This window comes from Molossus molossus, unplaced genomic scaffold (genome assembly GCF_014108415.1).
Source record: "Molossus molossus isolate mMolMol1 unplaced genomic scaffold, mMolMol1.p scaffold_m16_p_23, whole genome shotgun sequence".
Classification (NCBI taxonomy): Eukaryota; Metazoa; Chordata; class Mammalia; order Chiroptera; family Molossidae; genus Molossus; species Molossus molossus.
In genome coordinates this window covers 5,457,817-5,475,535 of record NW_023425359.1, presented here as the reverse complement: position 1 = coordinate 5,475,535, position 17,719 = coordinate 5,457,817, and the positions used below count along the sequence as shown (strand labels likewise).

The 17,719-nt window shown below is 47.6% G+C and overlaps 1 protein-coding gene across 2 annotated transcripts in view; it reads left to right on the top strand.

The window, feature by feature from the left end:
* Positions 1–2,289: 2,289 nt before the first annotated feature.
* The window catches only part of NTPCR (nucleoside-triphosphatase, cancer-related), a 31,674-nt gene continuing 16,244 nt past the window's right edge, over positions 2,290–17,719 (top strand). For both annotated transcript variants that reach the window (XM_036277746.1, XM_036277745.1), the window contains exons 1-3: positions 2,290–2,416; positions 6,919–7,081; positions 8,375–8,468. In XM_036277746.1, coding sequence (XP_036133639.1) covers positions 2,383–2,416; positions 6,919–7,081; positions 8,375–8,468 — 291 coding nt within the window. In that variant the 5' untranslated portion in view covers positions 2,290–2,382. The remainder of the gene's footprint in view (positions 2,417–6,918; positions 7,082–8,374; positions 8,469–17,719) is intronic.

The following is a 17,719-nucleotide window of genomic DNA, read 5'->3' as shown; positions in this document are numbered from 1 at the left end:
CTCTTAATACCATCACCTTGGGCACTCCGTTCTCGGCATACGAATTCTGGGGGGATACAAACATTCAATCTACATTGTTTACCCTGACACAGCTCTTTGCTTTGCTTTGTAAATGCTCCCCTGTCCTTTAACTGTGAAATGACCAACTGTCTAGGTTTGCCTGGAACTGAGGGGGCTGCCAGACAAGGAACTTCCAGTTTTAAAAGTAGGACAGCCCAGAGCGGAGATGAGAACACACAGAAACACTGAGCGTTTAGGACTTTGGGGATTATAGAGACTTTAGACATGTACTACAGCGTTCTTTGATGAAAAACGGCACTGCATCCTGTCAAAGGGGACCTGCACCCAGGCGCTGGAGGAAGAAATAATTAGAATCACCTGTTCCTTACGTAACTCTACCTTGGTTGGATGGCTTTAATAACCTATTTATTTTAAAATGCGTTTCTAATTATATCCCCCTCTCTTTTGTTAGTAATCTCTAATATAAGGTATTTCGCCTTTGTTATTGATATGAAGTCCATGGAGGAAACTGTACTAATCAAGAGGCTCAGATCAATGAATTATCATAAAGTGAAGGCACCCATATAATCACAATCCAAAGGTAAAAGAACAGCCAACTACGGAAGAATTTTCTTTTTGGTCTCTGAGACATCAGTTCTCTACACCCGGAGTCTGTTTCTTGGGCTACCTAAACCGTTGCCTGCTAGTAGCTTCCAGAATTCCAGGTATAGCATCAAAAGAAAATAGTGTGACTTCTGGTGAGCCTTGCAAATATAAACTTCTTTTCAGTGATGAAAAATGTTACATAATTAGCATTTTAAAATTTTTTGACAAAAAGTATACATATGACGGTGTACATGTTCCTTTCTTTCATTTTGAAACTACTGTGCGGGTTTATTCGGCCACATCGAATGTCCTTGATTCCAGTTTGCATGGAGGTGAAAGACAAGCAAAGGTGGAAGGCCCTGCACTGCCAGTGATGCATTATAAATGCTGCAGAAATGATGGTGATAGCTACACCCTACGAGTCTAAATTTTTTAGATTATTCCTTTTTAAATAGCAAGAAACGGAGGCCAACTGACTGGGGTACATGGCAAGCCAAAGGGAGCTGCGGAGGTCCTGTGTGGGCACAAACCAATTAAGTGGAACTCTCACTGAAATTGCTTTCTCAGCCAGGATGGAGAATGATTGATCACAAGTCACACTCTACACGTGTTAGCCTGGAAGAGTTTACAAGTAAATCTGGCCCAAGGCCATGGCCACTTCATTTCACTGGCTGAAACACGTCAAGTGGCTAAGTGAGGGGGAAAGCCACTTCGTTCTTTGCACAGGGAGATCCTCCAGCTGGGCCTTGCGTTTGTCCATGCTTAGGGTATGTAGGTAAGAAGGGGAGACTGGTCTTCATATGCAGAGCTGAAGAGGGGAAGTCTGCCTAGTGAGGGTTGTCAACCCCTGTGGGTCTTAGAAATTGCCAGTTTTTAAAAAAATGTTTTTATTTTTCAATTACAGTTGACATTCAATATTATATTAATTATATTAATTTCAGAAGGACAGCATAGTGATTAGACATCTATATAATTTACAAAGTGATACCCCTGACAATTCTAGTACCCACCTGGCACCATATAGTTATGACAGTATTACTGACGATATTCTCTAAGCTATACTTTACATCCCCATGACTATTTTGTAACTGCCAATTTATACATCTCAATCCCTTCACCGTTTCTACCCAGTTCCCCCAACGCCCTCCCACCTTGCCAGGGAGTTTTAAGCAACAGAAGACCCAGATGCTCATAGCTCGTCCAGGACCAATTACTCTCATTCTATGCAGGTGGAGCTCAAGCATCAGCAGGTTCAACCACGTCATTCTACTCTGCAGCTATGGTTGGCAGCGCTGGGCTAGTAGTTCGAGCCCGTGGCAAGGACTCCCCCGGAGAAAGGCGGCAGGTACCCACACCGCCTACAGAAGGGCTGTCCCTGCAGCCCAGGGGATTTAGTTCGCAGGTGCGATCCCGGGCAGAACTTGGTCGATGGCGTTCCCCGGAGCAGCACTGGTTTAGTAACTGAACTCGTCACGACTTCTCCTTGCAAACACCCCCCAAGAGCCCGGCACCGCGGCTGCAGGGCCGCAGCACAGGGACATGCGAGCGACCGGACCAGCACACTCAGACACCGCCGGCGCGCACCGAGCCCGAAGGCTGAGAGCGCATGCGCAGACCGAGGCCCGGGGTTGAGGGCGCAGGCGCGACGTGGGGGCGGTGCTTCCGGCCGGCGGGGGTGGGGCCTGCTGCACGCGGTGGGCGGACCTAGACCTCGACCCCTAACCCGGTTTGCGTCTGTGACCCCGACCCCAGCCGTGACCCCCACTCGGCCCACTGATGGCCCGGCACGTGTTTCTCACGGGGCCCCCAGGTAACGCGCCTAGCGGAGGCCGAGGGGTGGCGAGGGGGTGGGGAGGTGGGGGCGGGGCGGGCGCGCGCGGTCCGGGTGGCCGCTCCCGGCTCTGGCCGCTGTAGGGCCCGTACGTGAAAGGCGTGGTGCTCTGAAGCCTGCGCGTCCTTTCCCAGCGCCGGGGACAGCGCGCACTGGAGCCGAGGCCCACGGCGGAGGGAACAAACGTGTGTCGTGGGCACCTGGGCTTTGTCAGGTGAGGTCGTGGACAGCCGGCCCCGCAGGGTAACGACGTGGCCTTGCCGTTGTGCCGTGCCCGGCGGTGCTTCAGGGTACCCGTCACCGCCGAGAGGGGTAGGAGGGGCTCGGTTTCCGTGGAGTGTGACCCGCCTTCGTGAGCGAAAGAGGTGGGGGTCAGTGGGAGGGTATTGCAACTATGGGTGAAACCTTGGCCCCCCACGGAAGAGGCTGCAGGCTGAGAAGCCTTGGTGCCCACCGGACCCCCTGAGACCCTGTGCCCGTGCCTGCCCCGTGATGCTTGTCGTTGGGCAGACCCCTCAATTCTGTGGGCAGTGGCGTTCTCACCTGTGGATGGGACATGTGAGGTCAAATGAGAGACTAGAGGAGGCGGTGTCTTCTAAACCAGGGTGCTGCACAGGTAGGGGTGTGGCCGAAAGAAGAGGCAGGAAGGTGGTGGACCTCAGGCCAGGGGAGAACGATGGGCTTAGAGTGGAGACAATGATACTTCTTCAGCTCCTTTGCAAGGTGGGTCTAATTAATGTTCCAGTTAGCTGTGAGTTCAGATATCAAAGTTTGTAACCCTGGGCCTGGAATTTCATTAAACAGTTCTGTCACTTCATTAAAAATTGTTTTTCTTTTCTTTTTTATTGATTTTTAGGGAGAGAGGAAGGGAAGAAGGGAGAGAGAGAAATATTGACCGGCCGCCTCCTGCATGCCCTCCATTGGGGATCGGGCCTGCGACCTGGGCATGTGTCCTGACCAGGAATCGAACCGGCGACCTCTTGGTGCATGGGTCAGCGCTCAACCAGTGAGCCACACTGGCCAGACTCTCACCTCATTTTAATGATTATGCTTAGCCTGCAGTCGCAAAGACTGCGCTTGATATTGCAGACTTTGGAATTTTATTTTCACCAGGCAGCGGAGGAGCGGAGAGGAGGAGGGGATTTGAGAACTCTCTAATTTTGCAAAGGACTGTTTTTTGAAAGTTGATCGGTCAGTCCTTTATTTGAGATCTGGAATGTAGTTTTCCAGCAGGCTCGCCCCAAGATGCCTCTGTGTTCCTAACAAGTGACCTGTTAATTGTGCTTGTACCTGCTTGAGTCCTGGAGGTGGGTGAGGTCAGAAGCTGGCCAGGCCAGCACTGGTGCTTTTTTATAAAAGTTTTATGTACACACAGTTGAAAGACTCATACAGTTCTACAGTGTAACTCTCTGAAACCTGTCTGCAAACCCACTCACCTTGTCTGTCTGTCTGTCTTCCTACTGCAGGTATAGTGTAATTCTGACTCACTGAGTAGTCAGTGTTTATAGTATTAGGACTATGTAAGAGCTAATCACTCAAGAGCCATGTAGTAATGTATAATTTCTTTTCCTTTTATCCACAGCTTTCTTTCCCCACTGGGATTATTGTCTGTTTTTTCATTCACTTAGTTTCTTTCTGTCATCAGCTCAATCCCAAACTCTGCCTGCTGGCTAATTCTTCTCTACGTGTTCAGACCAGCAGGTAACCTCTTTTCTCAAAGAGGGCACTTTATTATATATGCTGTTAGTGCCCTTGGCACTTACTTAGCATTTTTTCCATCTTCAGCTGTCCCAGCTGTGACCCACCTTGGAGAGCTTTCTCTGGTCACTGAAGCCCACTCTGCCCGTGCGCAGGGCAGGTCTGACAGACCAGGGACGTCCTGTCCCCAGGAGCAGCCTCAGATCCATGAGAGATGGAAGTGAGCTCCCTGCTTCCTCACCGTCAGACAGGATAACTGAGCCACGTGTCTCAAACTACCCCCTGGACTCCCCAGTGGGCTAGGCTCCAGCTACCCACGTTGATTACTTGCTTGACAATGCACTTACCTCCCTGCCAGCATGTCTTGGGGTCATTCCCAGATTAAACCACCTGCACTCGATCTTTATCTCAGGTTCGGCTTTATGGGAGAATCAGAACCAAAATGACTGGAGCTTTCTGATGGTTTGTACTACCTGTCTGTGTGGGCTGTCATTTAGGGATCTTCAGTACAGCTCACTTCTTAGTATATATGGCACTAAGCTAGCAGCTTAATTAATGGAGATGAAAATGAACTGAAATAACATTTCTAGAGCTGAGGAGGAAAAAGGCCTGTTTTACTGTGTCCTTCTCACACACAGGACAGCAGGACCTACAGTGTGCCCATTTACCACAGCTGCTCCGTTTCTCTTGCAACATGTAAAAAGCTTTGTGGTTTCTTACATTAAGAGTAGTACCCACTCATTATAAGACAAAACAATTTGAGAAAGTTTTAAAGAGAGGAATTCCAACATATAGAATTAAAAAAAATCATAATGGAATACTACTAGGTATGTCTGCTGCCTCTTTTTTTTTTTTTTTTTTTTTTTATCCTCACCCGAGGACACTTTTCCACTTTTTTTACAGATAGAGTGGGAGGGAGAGAGAGAGAGAAACATCGACGTGAAGGGACACATCGAGTGGCTGCCACCCGCACGACCAACCAGGGCCGGGGACAAACTGCAACCGAGGTACGTGCCCTTAGCGGGAACCGAACCCGGGTCTCTCCAGACCGCAGGCCGACGCTCTAACCGCTGAGCCAAACTGGCCAGGGCTGTCTGCTGCCTCTTAATCCTCTTTTCTCCATACTGTATTTTCATATATTGTGGTCTGTTTTCCATGCTAATAAATATCTTTGTACCTGTGTCAGATTTCTTCTTTTTTTTAAATCCTCACCTGAGGACATACTTTTTAAAATTGATTTTAGAGAGAGGCAAGCGAGACAGAAACATCGATCGGTTGCCTCCCATACATGCCTCAACCAGGGATCGAATCTGGAACTTAGGTATATGCCCCGGCCAGGAATTGAACCTGCAACCTTTTGGGGTAGGGGATGACACTCCAACCAACTGAGCCACTAGGCCAGAGCCCTGTTGCCAGATTCTTGACTGAGAGTAATTCCTAACCGCAGAATTGCTGTGTACTGTGGTAGGCCTGTTGAATTACCCTTCAGAAAAGTACCAGCTGAGCTCCCTGCCAGTGCCACTCACCGGCGTTGAACATTCTTCAGGGAGCTCCCTGAAGTAGCAGTAGGGAGACTGACAGTAAATAAGAATAACAGGTTGTATTTTATTTCAAGGAAACTTACAAGGGTCCTTCAGGAACCCCGATGACTGTGTGGGCAGCCGTAGAAATAATGTGATTTTCACCTCCGTGGTATCTCAAAATAGCTCTATTGCAAGCCTGCTAAAAGCTTTCCCATTTTTGGGTGATCATGAGGCCACTGACTTAAGTCTGTATGGAAGTAGGCTCATCTAAACCAAGTCATGGTGACAGATAAAGGCCCTGCTAAAATGCATGGTCCTTGGGTAAGTCACCTCTGTGCCTCAGTTTCTTTATCTGTAAAATAGGGGCAGGAGCAAGAATGGTAACTGCCTTAGAGGGTGGTTGTGAGAATTTAACTGGGAAACTGCTGTGAAGGTGCTAGAACGGTGCCAGCCCCGTGACGTCAGTGATTACTGTTGTTATATTAGCTAGTACCTCTCGGTGCCTGGAAACGCGTAAGAGATCATCAGAGTTGTCCGCGGACCAGGCTGGGAGGAGAGGAAGGGTCAGGGTGAGGAGGATGACGGAATAGAGGTGTGTAGGTTATAATTTGGGGCGGGGGTTGGGTCAGCCAGAGGGATGCTGGAGGAGGTGACAGAAGGGGTTGCCAACCTGATAGGATAATTCTTGTGAAAAAGTTGAAAACTACCTCTTTGAGTGTTAGTGCTGTTTAAGGGACACAGTATCAGGAACCACAGCAGGGGGTCCAGGGAGCCGTGAAGGGGCTTTCCCACTCTTAATGTGGGTCCAGAGTGCCTTGAAGGTTGACTTCCTAAGCGTCAGCCCTTGGCAGGAGCATGGCCAGTTTACTTCCCGGGTGAGAGTGTGGCCACGCAAGGACGGGAGTGAGACTAGGAGATGGAGCTCGTCTCGGAGGATGCAAACTGCGCCGAGACTGTCATCAGGAAACCATTCAGTTGGTTCTAGGGTGTGTATGTGACAAAATTTATAATGTTTCAGAATTTAAAAATAAGCTTCAAGATACCATTTATATTTTTATTCTGCTTGTTTCTACTTGAAATTAGAAAGTTTTAACACTTGGAGCAATCAAAATTAAAGTGAAATTAATATTCATAAAATGCATCTGCAGCCCCGTCTCCTCCCCACCGGGACTGCTCCCAGTCAGCAGACGCTGGGCGTGCTCCAGCAAGGGGGTGGTTCCCAACGGGTTTGTTTGTTTTTGTCTTTTTCTGTCTTTTTAGGTATTGGAAAAACAACTTTGATCCAGAAAGCTAGTGAGGTTTTAAAGTCCTCTGGTGTGCCTGTCGATGGGTTTTACACAGAAGAAGTCAGGCAGGGAGGAAGAAGAATAGGATTCGATGTCGTCACATTATCCGGCCTGCGAGGACCTCTGTCTAGAGTTGGGTACTGAGATTTCATTTCTCTGGTGTTTCATTCTCCCGGGGCACAGGGTTGAGTCACATGCTCTCTTCTATCTTGAATAGGCCTTTGGGTTTCTTAGAGAAAGAAAGCAGATTGAAATCATCATATGAAAAACAAAGGGTAAAAATACCGTATTTCACTTAAAGCTTAGTCCATGGACTGCTAAGCTCTTCTCACTTTGTAATTTGTAGACCTGTTTCTCGGGCTGCTTTTCAGTGCTAGTTGGTGCAGCAGCTCCCTGGAGGTTCAGGTTGGCCCCACCAAGGTGACCTCCAGGCCCTTTGCTGGTGGTGGGCACTTTCAGTGGTAGGTACCCTGCTCTGAGGGAGAACATGGACTCAGGTCAACTTTGCACACCACTGCTTTTTCTGTAGGTGGTTTTTATTTTTAATCCTTACCCGAGGATATTTTTAATTAATTACTTTATTTTTAGAGAACGAGAAGAAGGGGGAGAGAGAGAGAGAAGAGAGAAAGGAAGAGATCTCTTGCCTTCCATATGTACCCTGACTGGGGATCAAACCCACAACCTAGGTATGTGTCCTGACCGGGAATCAAACCCACAACCTAGGTATGTGTCCTGACCGGGAATCAAACCCACAACCTTTTGGTGTAGTGGATGATACTCCAAGCACTGAGCCACCTGGCCTGGGCTGTAGGTGGTTTTTTTTGTTGTTGTTGTTAATCCTCACCCGAGGAGAGTATTCTTTGGTTGGTTTTTTGTTTTGTTTTGTTTTGATCCTCACTCGACATTTTTCCATTTTTGTTCAGATAAAGTGGGAGGTAGAGAGAGGGGGAGAGAGAGAGAGAAACATCAACATGAAAGGGACATATCAAATTGCCGCCTCCGCACAACCCTAACCAGGGTTGGGGACAAACTGCAGCCGAGGTATGTGCCCTTAGCGGGAACTAATCCTGGGTCTCTCTGGACTGCGGGCCGACACTAACTGCTGAGGCAAACCGGCCAGGGCCTTCCATTGGTTTTTAGATAGGATGGAAGGGAGAGAGAGACAGAGACAGACATCTATGTGAGATGGACACATGGATTGGTTGCCTCCCATACAACCCTGACCGGAACCGGGGATTGAACCTGCAACCCAGGCATGTGCCCTTGACCAGGAATGGAACCTGAGACCCTTCAGTCCTTGGGCCGATGCTCTAACTGCTGAGCCAGACTGGTGATTTAGCACAAGTGGAAGGCCAGAGGGTCAGTGGAGTAGCCACCAACCAGAATCCAAGACGGGTGGGTCTTTGAACAAGAACTCGCTCTCTTTTCAGGCCGGGCCCTGCACCTGGGAAACAGGAATGCCGAGTCGGGCAGTATGTGGTGGACCTCACGTCCTTTGAGCAGTTGGCACTTCCGGTCTTGAATGTGAGTGTGGTTTCTGCTTCCGAAGCCCGTCTGTTGCAGTGCATTGTGGGAACTGCTGGCCCTGAACACAGAGGCCATTTTATAGCTTGAAGGTCTTCAAGTGATTGACCCTTAATAAGGATATGCCATGTAATTTGCTGTTACTCTGAACTCCAAGTAAATTCCTTGTCACATAAATTCAGCACATACAAAGCTTTGATATTGGGAGGGCTCTGATGCCCAGCTGCCAACGTCCCCAAACACAAGAGTCTTTCCTCTGTATCACTTCGTCTTTATCTAAACCCAGTTTTCACAGCACAGGAAGTAAGCATTTAGGAGGAAAGGTGTCATTACGTGAGCATAACGGTAAGCACCTATCACCTGTTACATTTTAAAAGCAGGTTATTGAGATATAATTCACATACCATAGAATTTACTCATTTAAAATGTAGACTTTGATTTTTCCTAGTATATTCACAGAACTGTGCAACCATCCACCATAACTGAATTTCTCAACATTTTTGTTATCCAAAAAGAAACCCCAGGCCCATTAAGGGCTCTTAAGGTCTGACATTTAACCTGAAATGAAAAGATGAGGAGACACTTAGAGGGAGACTGGTAGGTGTGTGGGGTGAGGTCTGGGGAGAGTGTGGGTGGCGGGAGCAGGCCCGCCGAGGCCCCGAGCCCTGGGCTCGGTGAGGTGGGCGGGGCCACGTCATGCAGGGCTTCGTAGGCTGTATTTGGGAATGTGGGTTTCATTTCATCTCTTACAGACTGTGACTTTGATTTATGTTTGTGAAAATTGAATAGTACAGACCTATCTCAAGAGGCCATTTTAAACCTTCCAGAAGTTTCCATCACATCAACAATAAAGTCCAAGGCCCTTCTTCTGGCCTGGAAGGCCCTGTGCTGCCTAGCCCTGGTAACTGCTGTACTGGCTCAGGGGCGTCCCACACAACTGCCAGGACCACACCAGCCTTTGGTCCTTGGCACTTGCCACTTTCTTTGGGGGGGCATACTCCTCAGATCTTGCTTCGCTGCTCTCTTTTGACTTTCAGGGCTCAGCTAAGAAGCGCAGTGAAGGGCTTTAGTAGCTTCCCGAGGCTACGGGAGATTTTAGCTGGAGCCTGCCGAGGACAGTTTATCGCTCAGAGGGCTGCCAGTGTTGTGCGCTCCGTTGTGAACGGGGACTGCTGCTCCTCAGCATCCACCTTCTGCTTGGCTTCCTTCCTCTTGCTGCTCCGCCCACCCCCCCTTTCCTAACTCCTTCCTCTTGGAACATCCCCTTCTTCCCTGTGCTGGGGACTGTTGTGGACATTGTGTTGCTTGGGCGCTGTCAGAGAACATGGTATTTTTTTCTCTAGTTCTTTGCCCATTGCATACATACCTCTCTCCTTAAATGTTCAAAAGGCAAGTGAAATACTGCAAATGAAATTCCAGGTGAAGGCTCCAGCTGTGCCATGGGTTCCACACACAGAATCGATTTGTACTCGCCTGCTCAGGCGGACTGAGCCTGGCAGAGCGCACGCGCAGCCCTTCTGCGGGGCCCTATGAGACATCGCCTGCTGCTGGGTCAGACTCGAATCTCTTTTTTAATTAAAAAGTCGAGCAGACTTCTCCTGTTTGTTATACTTTGACTACCAAAGCCACACATTCTCATTCGAAGTAGGAAAAGTTCCCAGGCTGTCAGTTCTTACCCCGTCTGGCTCATGGATTTCTCTTCTGAAGCAGAGGTTCAGTCCTATCTCATGTATGTTATTGTGATGAAGAAAGGAAAAAGAATGATTATTTTGTCTGGATACTAAGAGAGAGAGAGAGAGAGAGAGAGAGAGAGAGAGGAATGTTAAAGTAACCAGGCAACAAAAATAGGGGAAGAGAGAGAGAGTTTCTGCTGTCGGAATTGGAATGACCAGCCGGAGTGAACTGAGAATCACCGTCAGGCCGGTGAGCCCCTCGGTGCAGACAGTTGCGTGTTAGTTTGTATTGCCCAGGTGTGGGACAGCACACACCTGACAAGGCAGGAAGCGTCTGTTAGGTGGCTCCTATGTGGACCTGAGAAGAACAAAGCTTTGGGCTGGCAGAGCAGGCTGCTGTGTGCTCGGGCAGGCGGCTGTGTGCTCGGGCAGGCTGCTGTGTGCTCATGTGCTCGGGCAGGCTGCTGTGTGCTCATGTGCTCGGGCAGGCTGCTGTGTGCTCATGTGCTCGGGCAGGCTGCTGTGTGCTCATGTGCTCGGGCAGGCTGCTGTGTGCTCGGGCAGGCTGCTGTGTGCTCATGTGCTCATGTGCTCGGGCAGGCTGCTGTGTGCTCGGGCAGGCTGCTGTGTGCTCATGTGCTCGGGCAGGCTGCTGTGTGCTCATGTGCTCGGGCAGGCTGCTGTGTGCTCGGGAAGGAATGCAGCTGGGAGCTGGAAGTGCAGGCGGCCTGGAGGGGGTTCCGGCACGCCCCGCCCCTCTTGTGCAGCTAGTGTTTCCTTTCTGCAGGCAGATGGGGTCCCGTAGGCCTCTGTGAGCACACGTGGGAAATAGGGAAGAATCAAGTAAGACCAGAAACGTTCTAGAGGCAGTAATAATTTTAGAAAGTTCTTGGTAGGGTTGATAGTTGTTGATTTTTTTTTTTTAACTCCACGGATGACATCTTTCTTGAGTATTTAAGTTCTACATATTCGAGATAGAAAAATTAGTAACAACAAAAAACTGAAATAACTGAGTTTAACCACTGTTAGCATATTTTGTTTCTGCCCCTTTTTATATCTACTTGATTTGTTCAGTCATCCAAAATTGGGAAAATGCTGTCTATGCTTTTAGAGGCTTGGGTTTTTCCTGTAATATGGTTGAGTGACATGGGAATGGTCTTACAACATGATAATCTTTGCAACTGTGATATTTTAATGATTGCATATGATTTCATGGTGTGGATTTTCATCTTGGATATAACCTTTATTTCCTTGGTGTTGGACATTTAGGTTGTTTATCCCTGTTGCAGGGTAACCTTGCCACAAACACCCTTGTACATCAGTCTTTTTCTCCAACGTGATTGTGTCTCTGGGAAGGATCTGAAGGTGTAGGTACTGGATGGAGGCATGTGAACGGTCGGGGTCTCACCCTGTGCTGCTGGGGTGTCCCTGTGGGGGCTGTGTCCCCGTGACCCTGCCCGCTGCCCGTGTGGGAGTGTTTGTCCTGCTGCGCTTTGGCCAGCACTGAGCTCTACTGATTTTCGATACTAACACACACTTCCTTGCTCTGATTTACATTTTTATAGTAATGAGAGTAAATGTTTTTCAGTTATTTATCAGGTTTTTTGTTTTTTTAAATCCTCACCTGAGGATATTTTTCCATTTATCTTCAGATAGAGTTGGGGGGGGGGGTAGAGAGAGAGGGAGAGAAACATCGATGCAAGAGAGACACATCGATTGGCTGCCTCCTGCTTGACCCCGCCAGGGCCGGGGACTGAACCACAACCAAGGTACAGGCCCTTGACCGGAATTGAACCCAAGACTCCTTGGTCCATGGGCCGACACTCTACTGCTGAGCCAAACCGGCCAGGGCATTTATCAGGTATTTTTAAAAATCTAAATTGTTCATTCCTTTTTCTGTTGGCTTAAAAGAGATCTTTTCTAAGGTGAATAACCTTTTTATATTGATTGATTGTATATTTCTCAGTTGTCACTTTGGTGATTTCTTTTTTTTTAAACATTGAGAAAGTCTGTCTGTATTCTAAGTTATTATAAAATGTATTTCTTCTCTCAAGTACATACTTTTTTTTAACATTTATGTTTTTAATTCATCTGGATTTATTTTTAATGTAATATATGATCACACTCTCAATTGATTTTCTTCCAAATACTTAGCCAGTTTACTAAAACCATTTATAAATAACCCATTCTCATTATACTTCATTAATTATATTAAAAAATGTGTGTCTGTGTGTAATGTTTTAGGTTATCTGCTCTCTTCCATTGATCTGTATGATTTTTTTTATTGTTGACTCTATTACAGAGGTCCCGCATATCTGTCCCCCGCCCCCCCGCCTTCACCACATTACTGTCTGTGCCCATGAGCTGTGCCTGTTCATCTGTTTGACTCTTGCATCAGTGCCATATTATTTCATTTATCATGGTAGTCAGTTACATATTCTCCCGAAAATGGTCTTATCCTTTCTTGTTCGTTCATTTTTCAGAATTGTGGTAGTAGTAGTGATGGTAACGGTGGTGGTGGTGGTGGTGTGCTAGGCACTAATTCATTTAATCATCAGAGTAACACTATGTCTATATTCCTGTTTACAGATGAGGAAACTGAGGCATAGAATAGAAATTAACCTGTCCAGGGACACACAGCTGGAAAGGTAGAGCTGGCATAACAGGTGGACTCAAGATTTGTCGTCCATTATAAAAGCTTTATATAGAGTGATTGGAACTCTATATAATTGCAGTTATTTAGATACAAAGAATAACTTAATCTTTTAGACAACCTTCATCCTCCACAGCTAAGAACATCATCTTTCTTTCTTTAGAACATTTTTGGTAAAGTTATTCGTAGGTTCCTGTTTTCTGATGCTGCCGTGATGGGGACTGTCCTCGGTTTCCTGGTGACCGCGGCTGTGGGAGCGCTGGCCTTTCACCAAGTCCGACGGCCTCGGGGCTGGGAGTCTGACGCTCTGCGGGATTTAACGTTCTGTAGGTCCCCATGTATCTTCTACTCACAGACAGCTAACAGTAGGTTATAATGTTCTGCAGAATAAAGGACATCTACTCAAAGCCCTATTTTTAGGCTCAGCAGTGTCATTTTTAGTAAAGATCCATGAAAGGAATAGCAGCCTGGAGCCGGATGCCAGTGACCATCAGCATCAGTTTGAACCTTGTATTTCTCTGTTTTGATCAAACTAAGGCTTTGTAGTGTATATTTGTTTTTGATGCAGGGTCTGCTTTTGATTCTGAAATAAAACTCTGCTTCAGCTCTTTGAACTTTGATTTTCAGCCGAGAGAACTCCTGTCTAGGGAAAGGTTATTTTTTATCACTCGAGCTGGAAGTGCCACTTAGGTAGGTTTCAGGCCACTAGACTCTAGAGAGGATTTAGAAAAATCACGATTTAGTCAGGTTCCGTTCTTGAAAGGTTGACAAGAGTCCAGGCATCGCTTTAGGGTTTCATTCATCGTTGGCAGACATGGCCTTCGTGGCTCTGTTTCTCCTCACTTTCCATTCCTGTACTGCACCAACATACATGCACAGCCAGGGAAGTTCAACGCTATCTGCACAAAAGTGCAATCTAAAAATTGTCTGTGAAAACATTCCTGCTGTGACTCAAAATAGGAGGTGAATTGAGAGTTTGGTCTGAGGTCGGCTCTGCGGTTCATCTGGCAGGATTTGTCATGGCAACGCCTGCCTGTAACCTGACTCCACGGGCAGGGTCTGCAGCTGCAGTGTGACAAGCTCCGTGGGTTAGACGCTGAGCAGGCTGCTGCCTTGGGTCTCCATACCTCTGTGCAGCTCTTCTGCAGCTCACTGCCAAGAAACGTGGCGGGGTGGAATTTGTATCAACTATTGCGTCCATCCTTTTGCCTCGTCCACGTCCACTTGGTCCTGATCCCAGCACTTTCTCTGCTCCCTCCTCCCTCCTCCCATGCACATCAGTCTGCAGCCCCACAGGCGCTCAAAGGAAGTTCACGTTGGTTCTCTTCCTCACTCTGGCACTGCGAACATGTGCATGTGGTGGGTTTTTTTTTTTTTTTTTTCATATTCTAGTTTTGAAACTTTATTTGGATATAATTTTACTCTTGGAGAATATTACAAGAATAATGAAAGTTAAGGTCACCTGTACACCTGTGTCCAGAATCACCTGTTTTAACATTTGCCCTGTTTGTGCACTCCCTCTCCTGGTGTGTGTGTGTGTGTGTGTGTGTGTGTGTGTGTGTAAATTTGCGGGCAACCATTTGAGAGGACATTGCAGTCACCAGTTTACTTAACTCCTAAAGAAATGCTCAGTGTAGGCACTCTTCTATAATTGCTATAGTCATCAATCTCAGTAAATTCCACACTGAGAAAATGCTTGAGCTAGTAACCCAGCATTCCTGTGCCAGTTTTGTCAACTGACTTAACAGTGTTCTTTGTAACATTTCTTTCTCTCCTGTCTGGGGTCAGCTGTTACATTTGGTCCTCCTATTTCCCCAGCTCCTTTCATCGGGAACATTTCCAGTAATTCTCTTACGACGACATTTTTGAGGCATACACCTCTATTTTAATAGGGCGCTGTTCAGGGTTTATCTGATATTTCTTATGTTTAGATTGAGCCAAAAGACGTGAGTGGTGGTGCATTTTTCTCGGGCACCTCATCTAGAGCTGCAGGATGACTGGTGATGTCGTTCTGATGACCGACCGGATCAAGGAATTGCCCATTTTCTCCACTGTGTTTACTGCTGCCTTTGAAGCTAATGAGCAGTGAGTGGGGTGATACTTGAGGAACTGCACATCCTCCTCGTTAATCCTCTTCTAGTTAATTTAAATTTTTAAACTTTATTAGTTTACCTTGAGATAAAAATAACCTCTTGAGGTGCCATCTGAGAATAAAATTCACTGCCTCTTGAAACACTCTCCATGACAAGGTGAATACTAATTAACAAACACATAGAGCCACTGTACATTCAGAAGCTGAACGGAAGACGCCACGATGGTTGATTTCTTCTCAGTCTAAGCTGTACTCCGATATTTGTATCCAGTTGCCTCAATTAGAACAAAATTCATCGCCATTTTACTGTAGCAAAAACAACTCTCTCCAGGCAACGTCTAATAAAAGGACATCAGGCATCAAAGGTACCAAATTTTTACTAAGCAAAAGAAATTTTAAAAATTAATTATTGTAACACAATCAGCTGATGAGAAGGGGCAGGAGTTAAGCCATCTTGGGGGACCTGGTCCTGTCTCGTCTGCTGTGTGCTGAGAGCTGTGTTGGGTGGAGGGTGAGGCCCCCTCACCTGCTGGTCATATCTACAAAAGTGGGCTGTTCTCTACTTGATAAAATGATGCTGGGGATAGTAATTATTCTGAGACCCCCAAATATGTAGTTAGTTTTGAGTATTGGAAGTAATATTATTACTCCAAAAACAAAATACTAGAGTTTTTGCAGCTATGCCTCAGTAGGCCCCTGGGAACTAACGCGCCATTGCTGCTCTTGGGGAGACAGGTGGCTTCTTCGTGGTCAGAAGGATTTCTGAGATTTGTGTCTTTCCTTATTTCATGTTGCAGGTGTGCAGGTGGAATGGCACACGGGGTGTGGCAGCGAGCTTTGGTAGCAGGGATCTCAGGTTTGACTCCCAGCTGTCACTTGGGAGCTCGGTGACGAGGTGAATCACTTTCTTTTCTCTTATAGAACAGAGATGCTGACATGTGCTACGTGAAGCTCTTATGCCTGTAAAGTGCGTCAGTCCCTGGCTGCTGGCGGGGGCAGCTTAGATAGTCTGATGATACTTCTTGAGGAGAGAGAGGTAATGGACGCAGTACCTCAAGCGGAGCTATATCAGCACTGATTTGTGTCTGCCAGGCACCTGGGGGCTAGAGTGAGCTGTCCATCTGTCATGGAGACCCACGAGCCCAGGTATCCAGGTTGATCCTAGGGTGCTGGGATCACAGGAGGCTGGGTTCTCCATCTGTTGGGCTAACTCAGTCAGTGGCTGCTGTTTCAGTCCCAGGATAGTTCTTGTAGCTTGGAAAATGCCAAGGGCACCCTTCTGGTGCTCTGTGGTCAGGTGCCATGTTGGGGAGCCCTAGAGAGTCCAGGTAGGATATCAAGAGGAGCTCAGAACTGGTCTGGCTGTACCTCTGGGGCAGCCTCTGCCCAGAGCATGCCTGACAGGGAAGGGCTGGGCTTCAGGGTGTGTCTGGCTGTCTAGACATCTCGTCCTGGCTGCCAGTCTGTGACTTTACTCTCTGGAGACACAGGGTCACCTGCCACCAGACTGCTAAGGGATTCTGAAACTTGAGACTTGGAATAAACTCACATAAAGGCTAATTGGAACCCTGCATTTTTAGCTAATAGCTAAGAGGGATTGTGGGCTGGCACATCTGTGGCTGCTGTTACCCTCGTTTGCCTTCCTGGCTTCCCAGCGCCGTGGCTGTTTGTGGGAGGCTGCAGGGGTGCTCCTGACTTCTGCAGACACCCTGCTCCTCCCATGACTTGATACTTGCTGTCCCAGGCAGGCCAGCTCAGAGGCCAGTCTGTGTGTCTGATCTTTAAAAAAAGTTAAGCTAACACCACCAGAAATATTTATTAAGTAATAATTCAGAAAAAGGCAAAAACCTATTTTAAGTTTTTAAACTACATTACTTTTTTTTTATCCTCACCTGAGTACATTTTTCCATTTTTTTGTTCCGATAGAGTGGGAGGGAGAGAGAGAGAGAGAGAGAGAGAAACATCAAGTGGCTGCCACCTGCATGACCCAGCCAGGGCCGGGGACAAACTGCAACCGAGGTACATGCCCTTAGCAGGAACCGAACCCGGGTCTCTCTGGACCGCCGGCCGACGCTCTAACCACTGCGCAAAACCGGCCAGGGCTAAACTACATTACTTTTAATACTCAAAAAGAACTACATTAAAAAACTTTAGCTTTTTCTTGGTTCAATATTTTGGTTAAATGAAATTGCTTACTTTATTTTTACATTTTCTTTGTAACCTTTAAAGTACATATAAAGATCAAACACAGGACCAAAAAAAACAAAACAAAACAAAAAACACACTGTTTTCAGGTCTCTGGCATAACTGGTACAAAGACATTTTGTTGTTGCTCTAAATCTAGACTCTGTCCAGAAAGCTGGGTAGCCGAGCGCACCCAGGCTGTCGGATTTTTCACAGCTTCTCTCCCCGCAGCTGGTCGCGTGCAGGACTGTCCCAGAGCAGTGTCTTCTCTCCACAGGCAGAGGCTGGGACCTGCTCTGCCCGACGCTCTTGTCATGGCGACAGTGAAGTGTGTAGTCAGCTGACGCGAGCCTGAGCGACAAGAGGGCTGCGCTGTGGCCAGCAGCGGGGACCCCAGTTGTGCTTGAACCTTGGCCCACACCCCCGTTCTTCTTGAGCTCCTTCCTCGGAGCCTTCGGGTATAGCCACCCCGGAGCCGGCGTTGCCCCCCTAAGTGGCGCAGGCTCCTGCGGGTTCCACCTGGCCCCGTGTGCAGACAGACTGTCAGCTCCGGTTCAGGGCAATGTAAACCGGGCATTGCTTGTTCGCCGGCGTGTTATTTTCTGCTTACGTTGCTTGAATTGATATAGAAGTAAAACAATTTTGTACG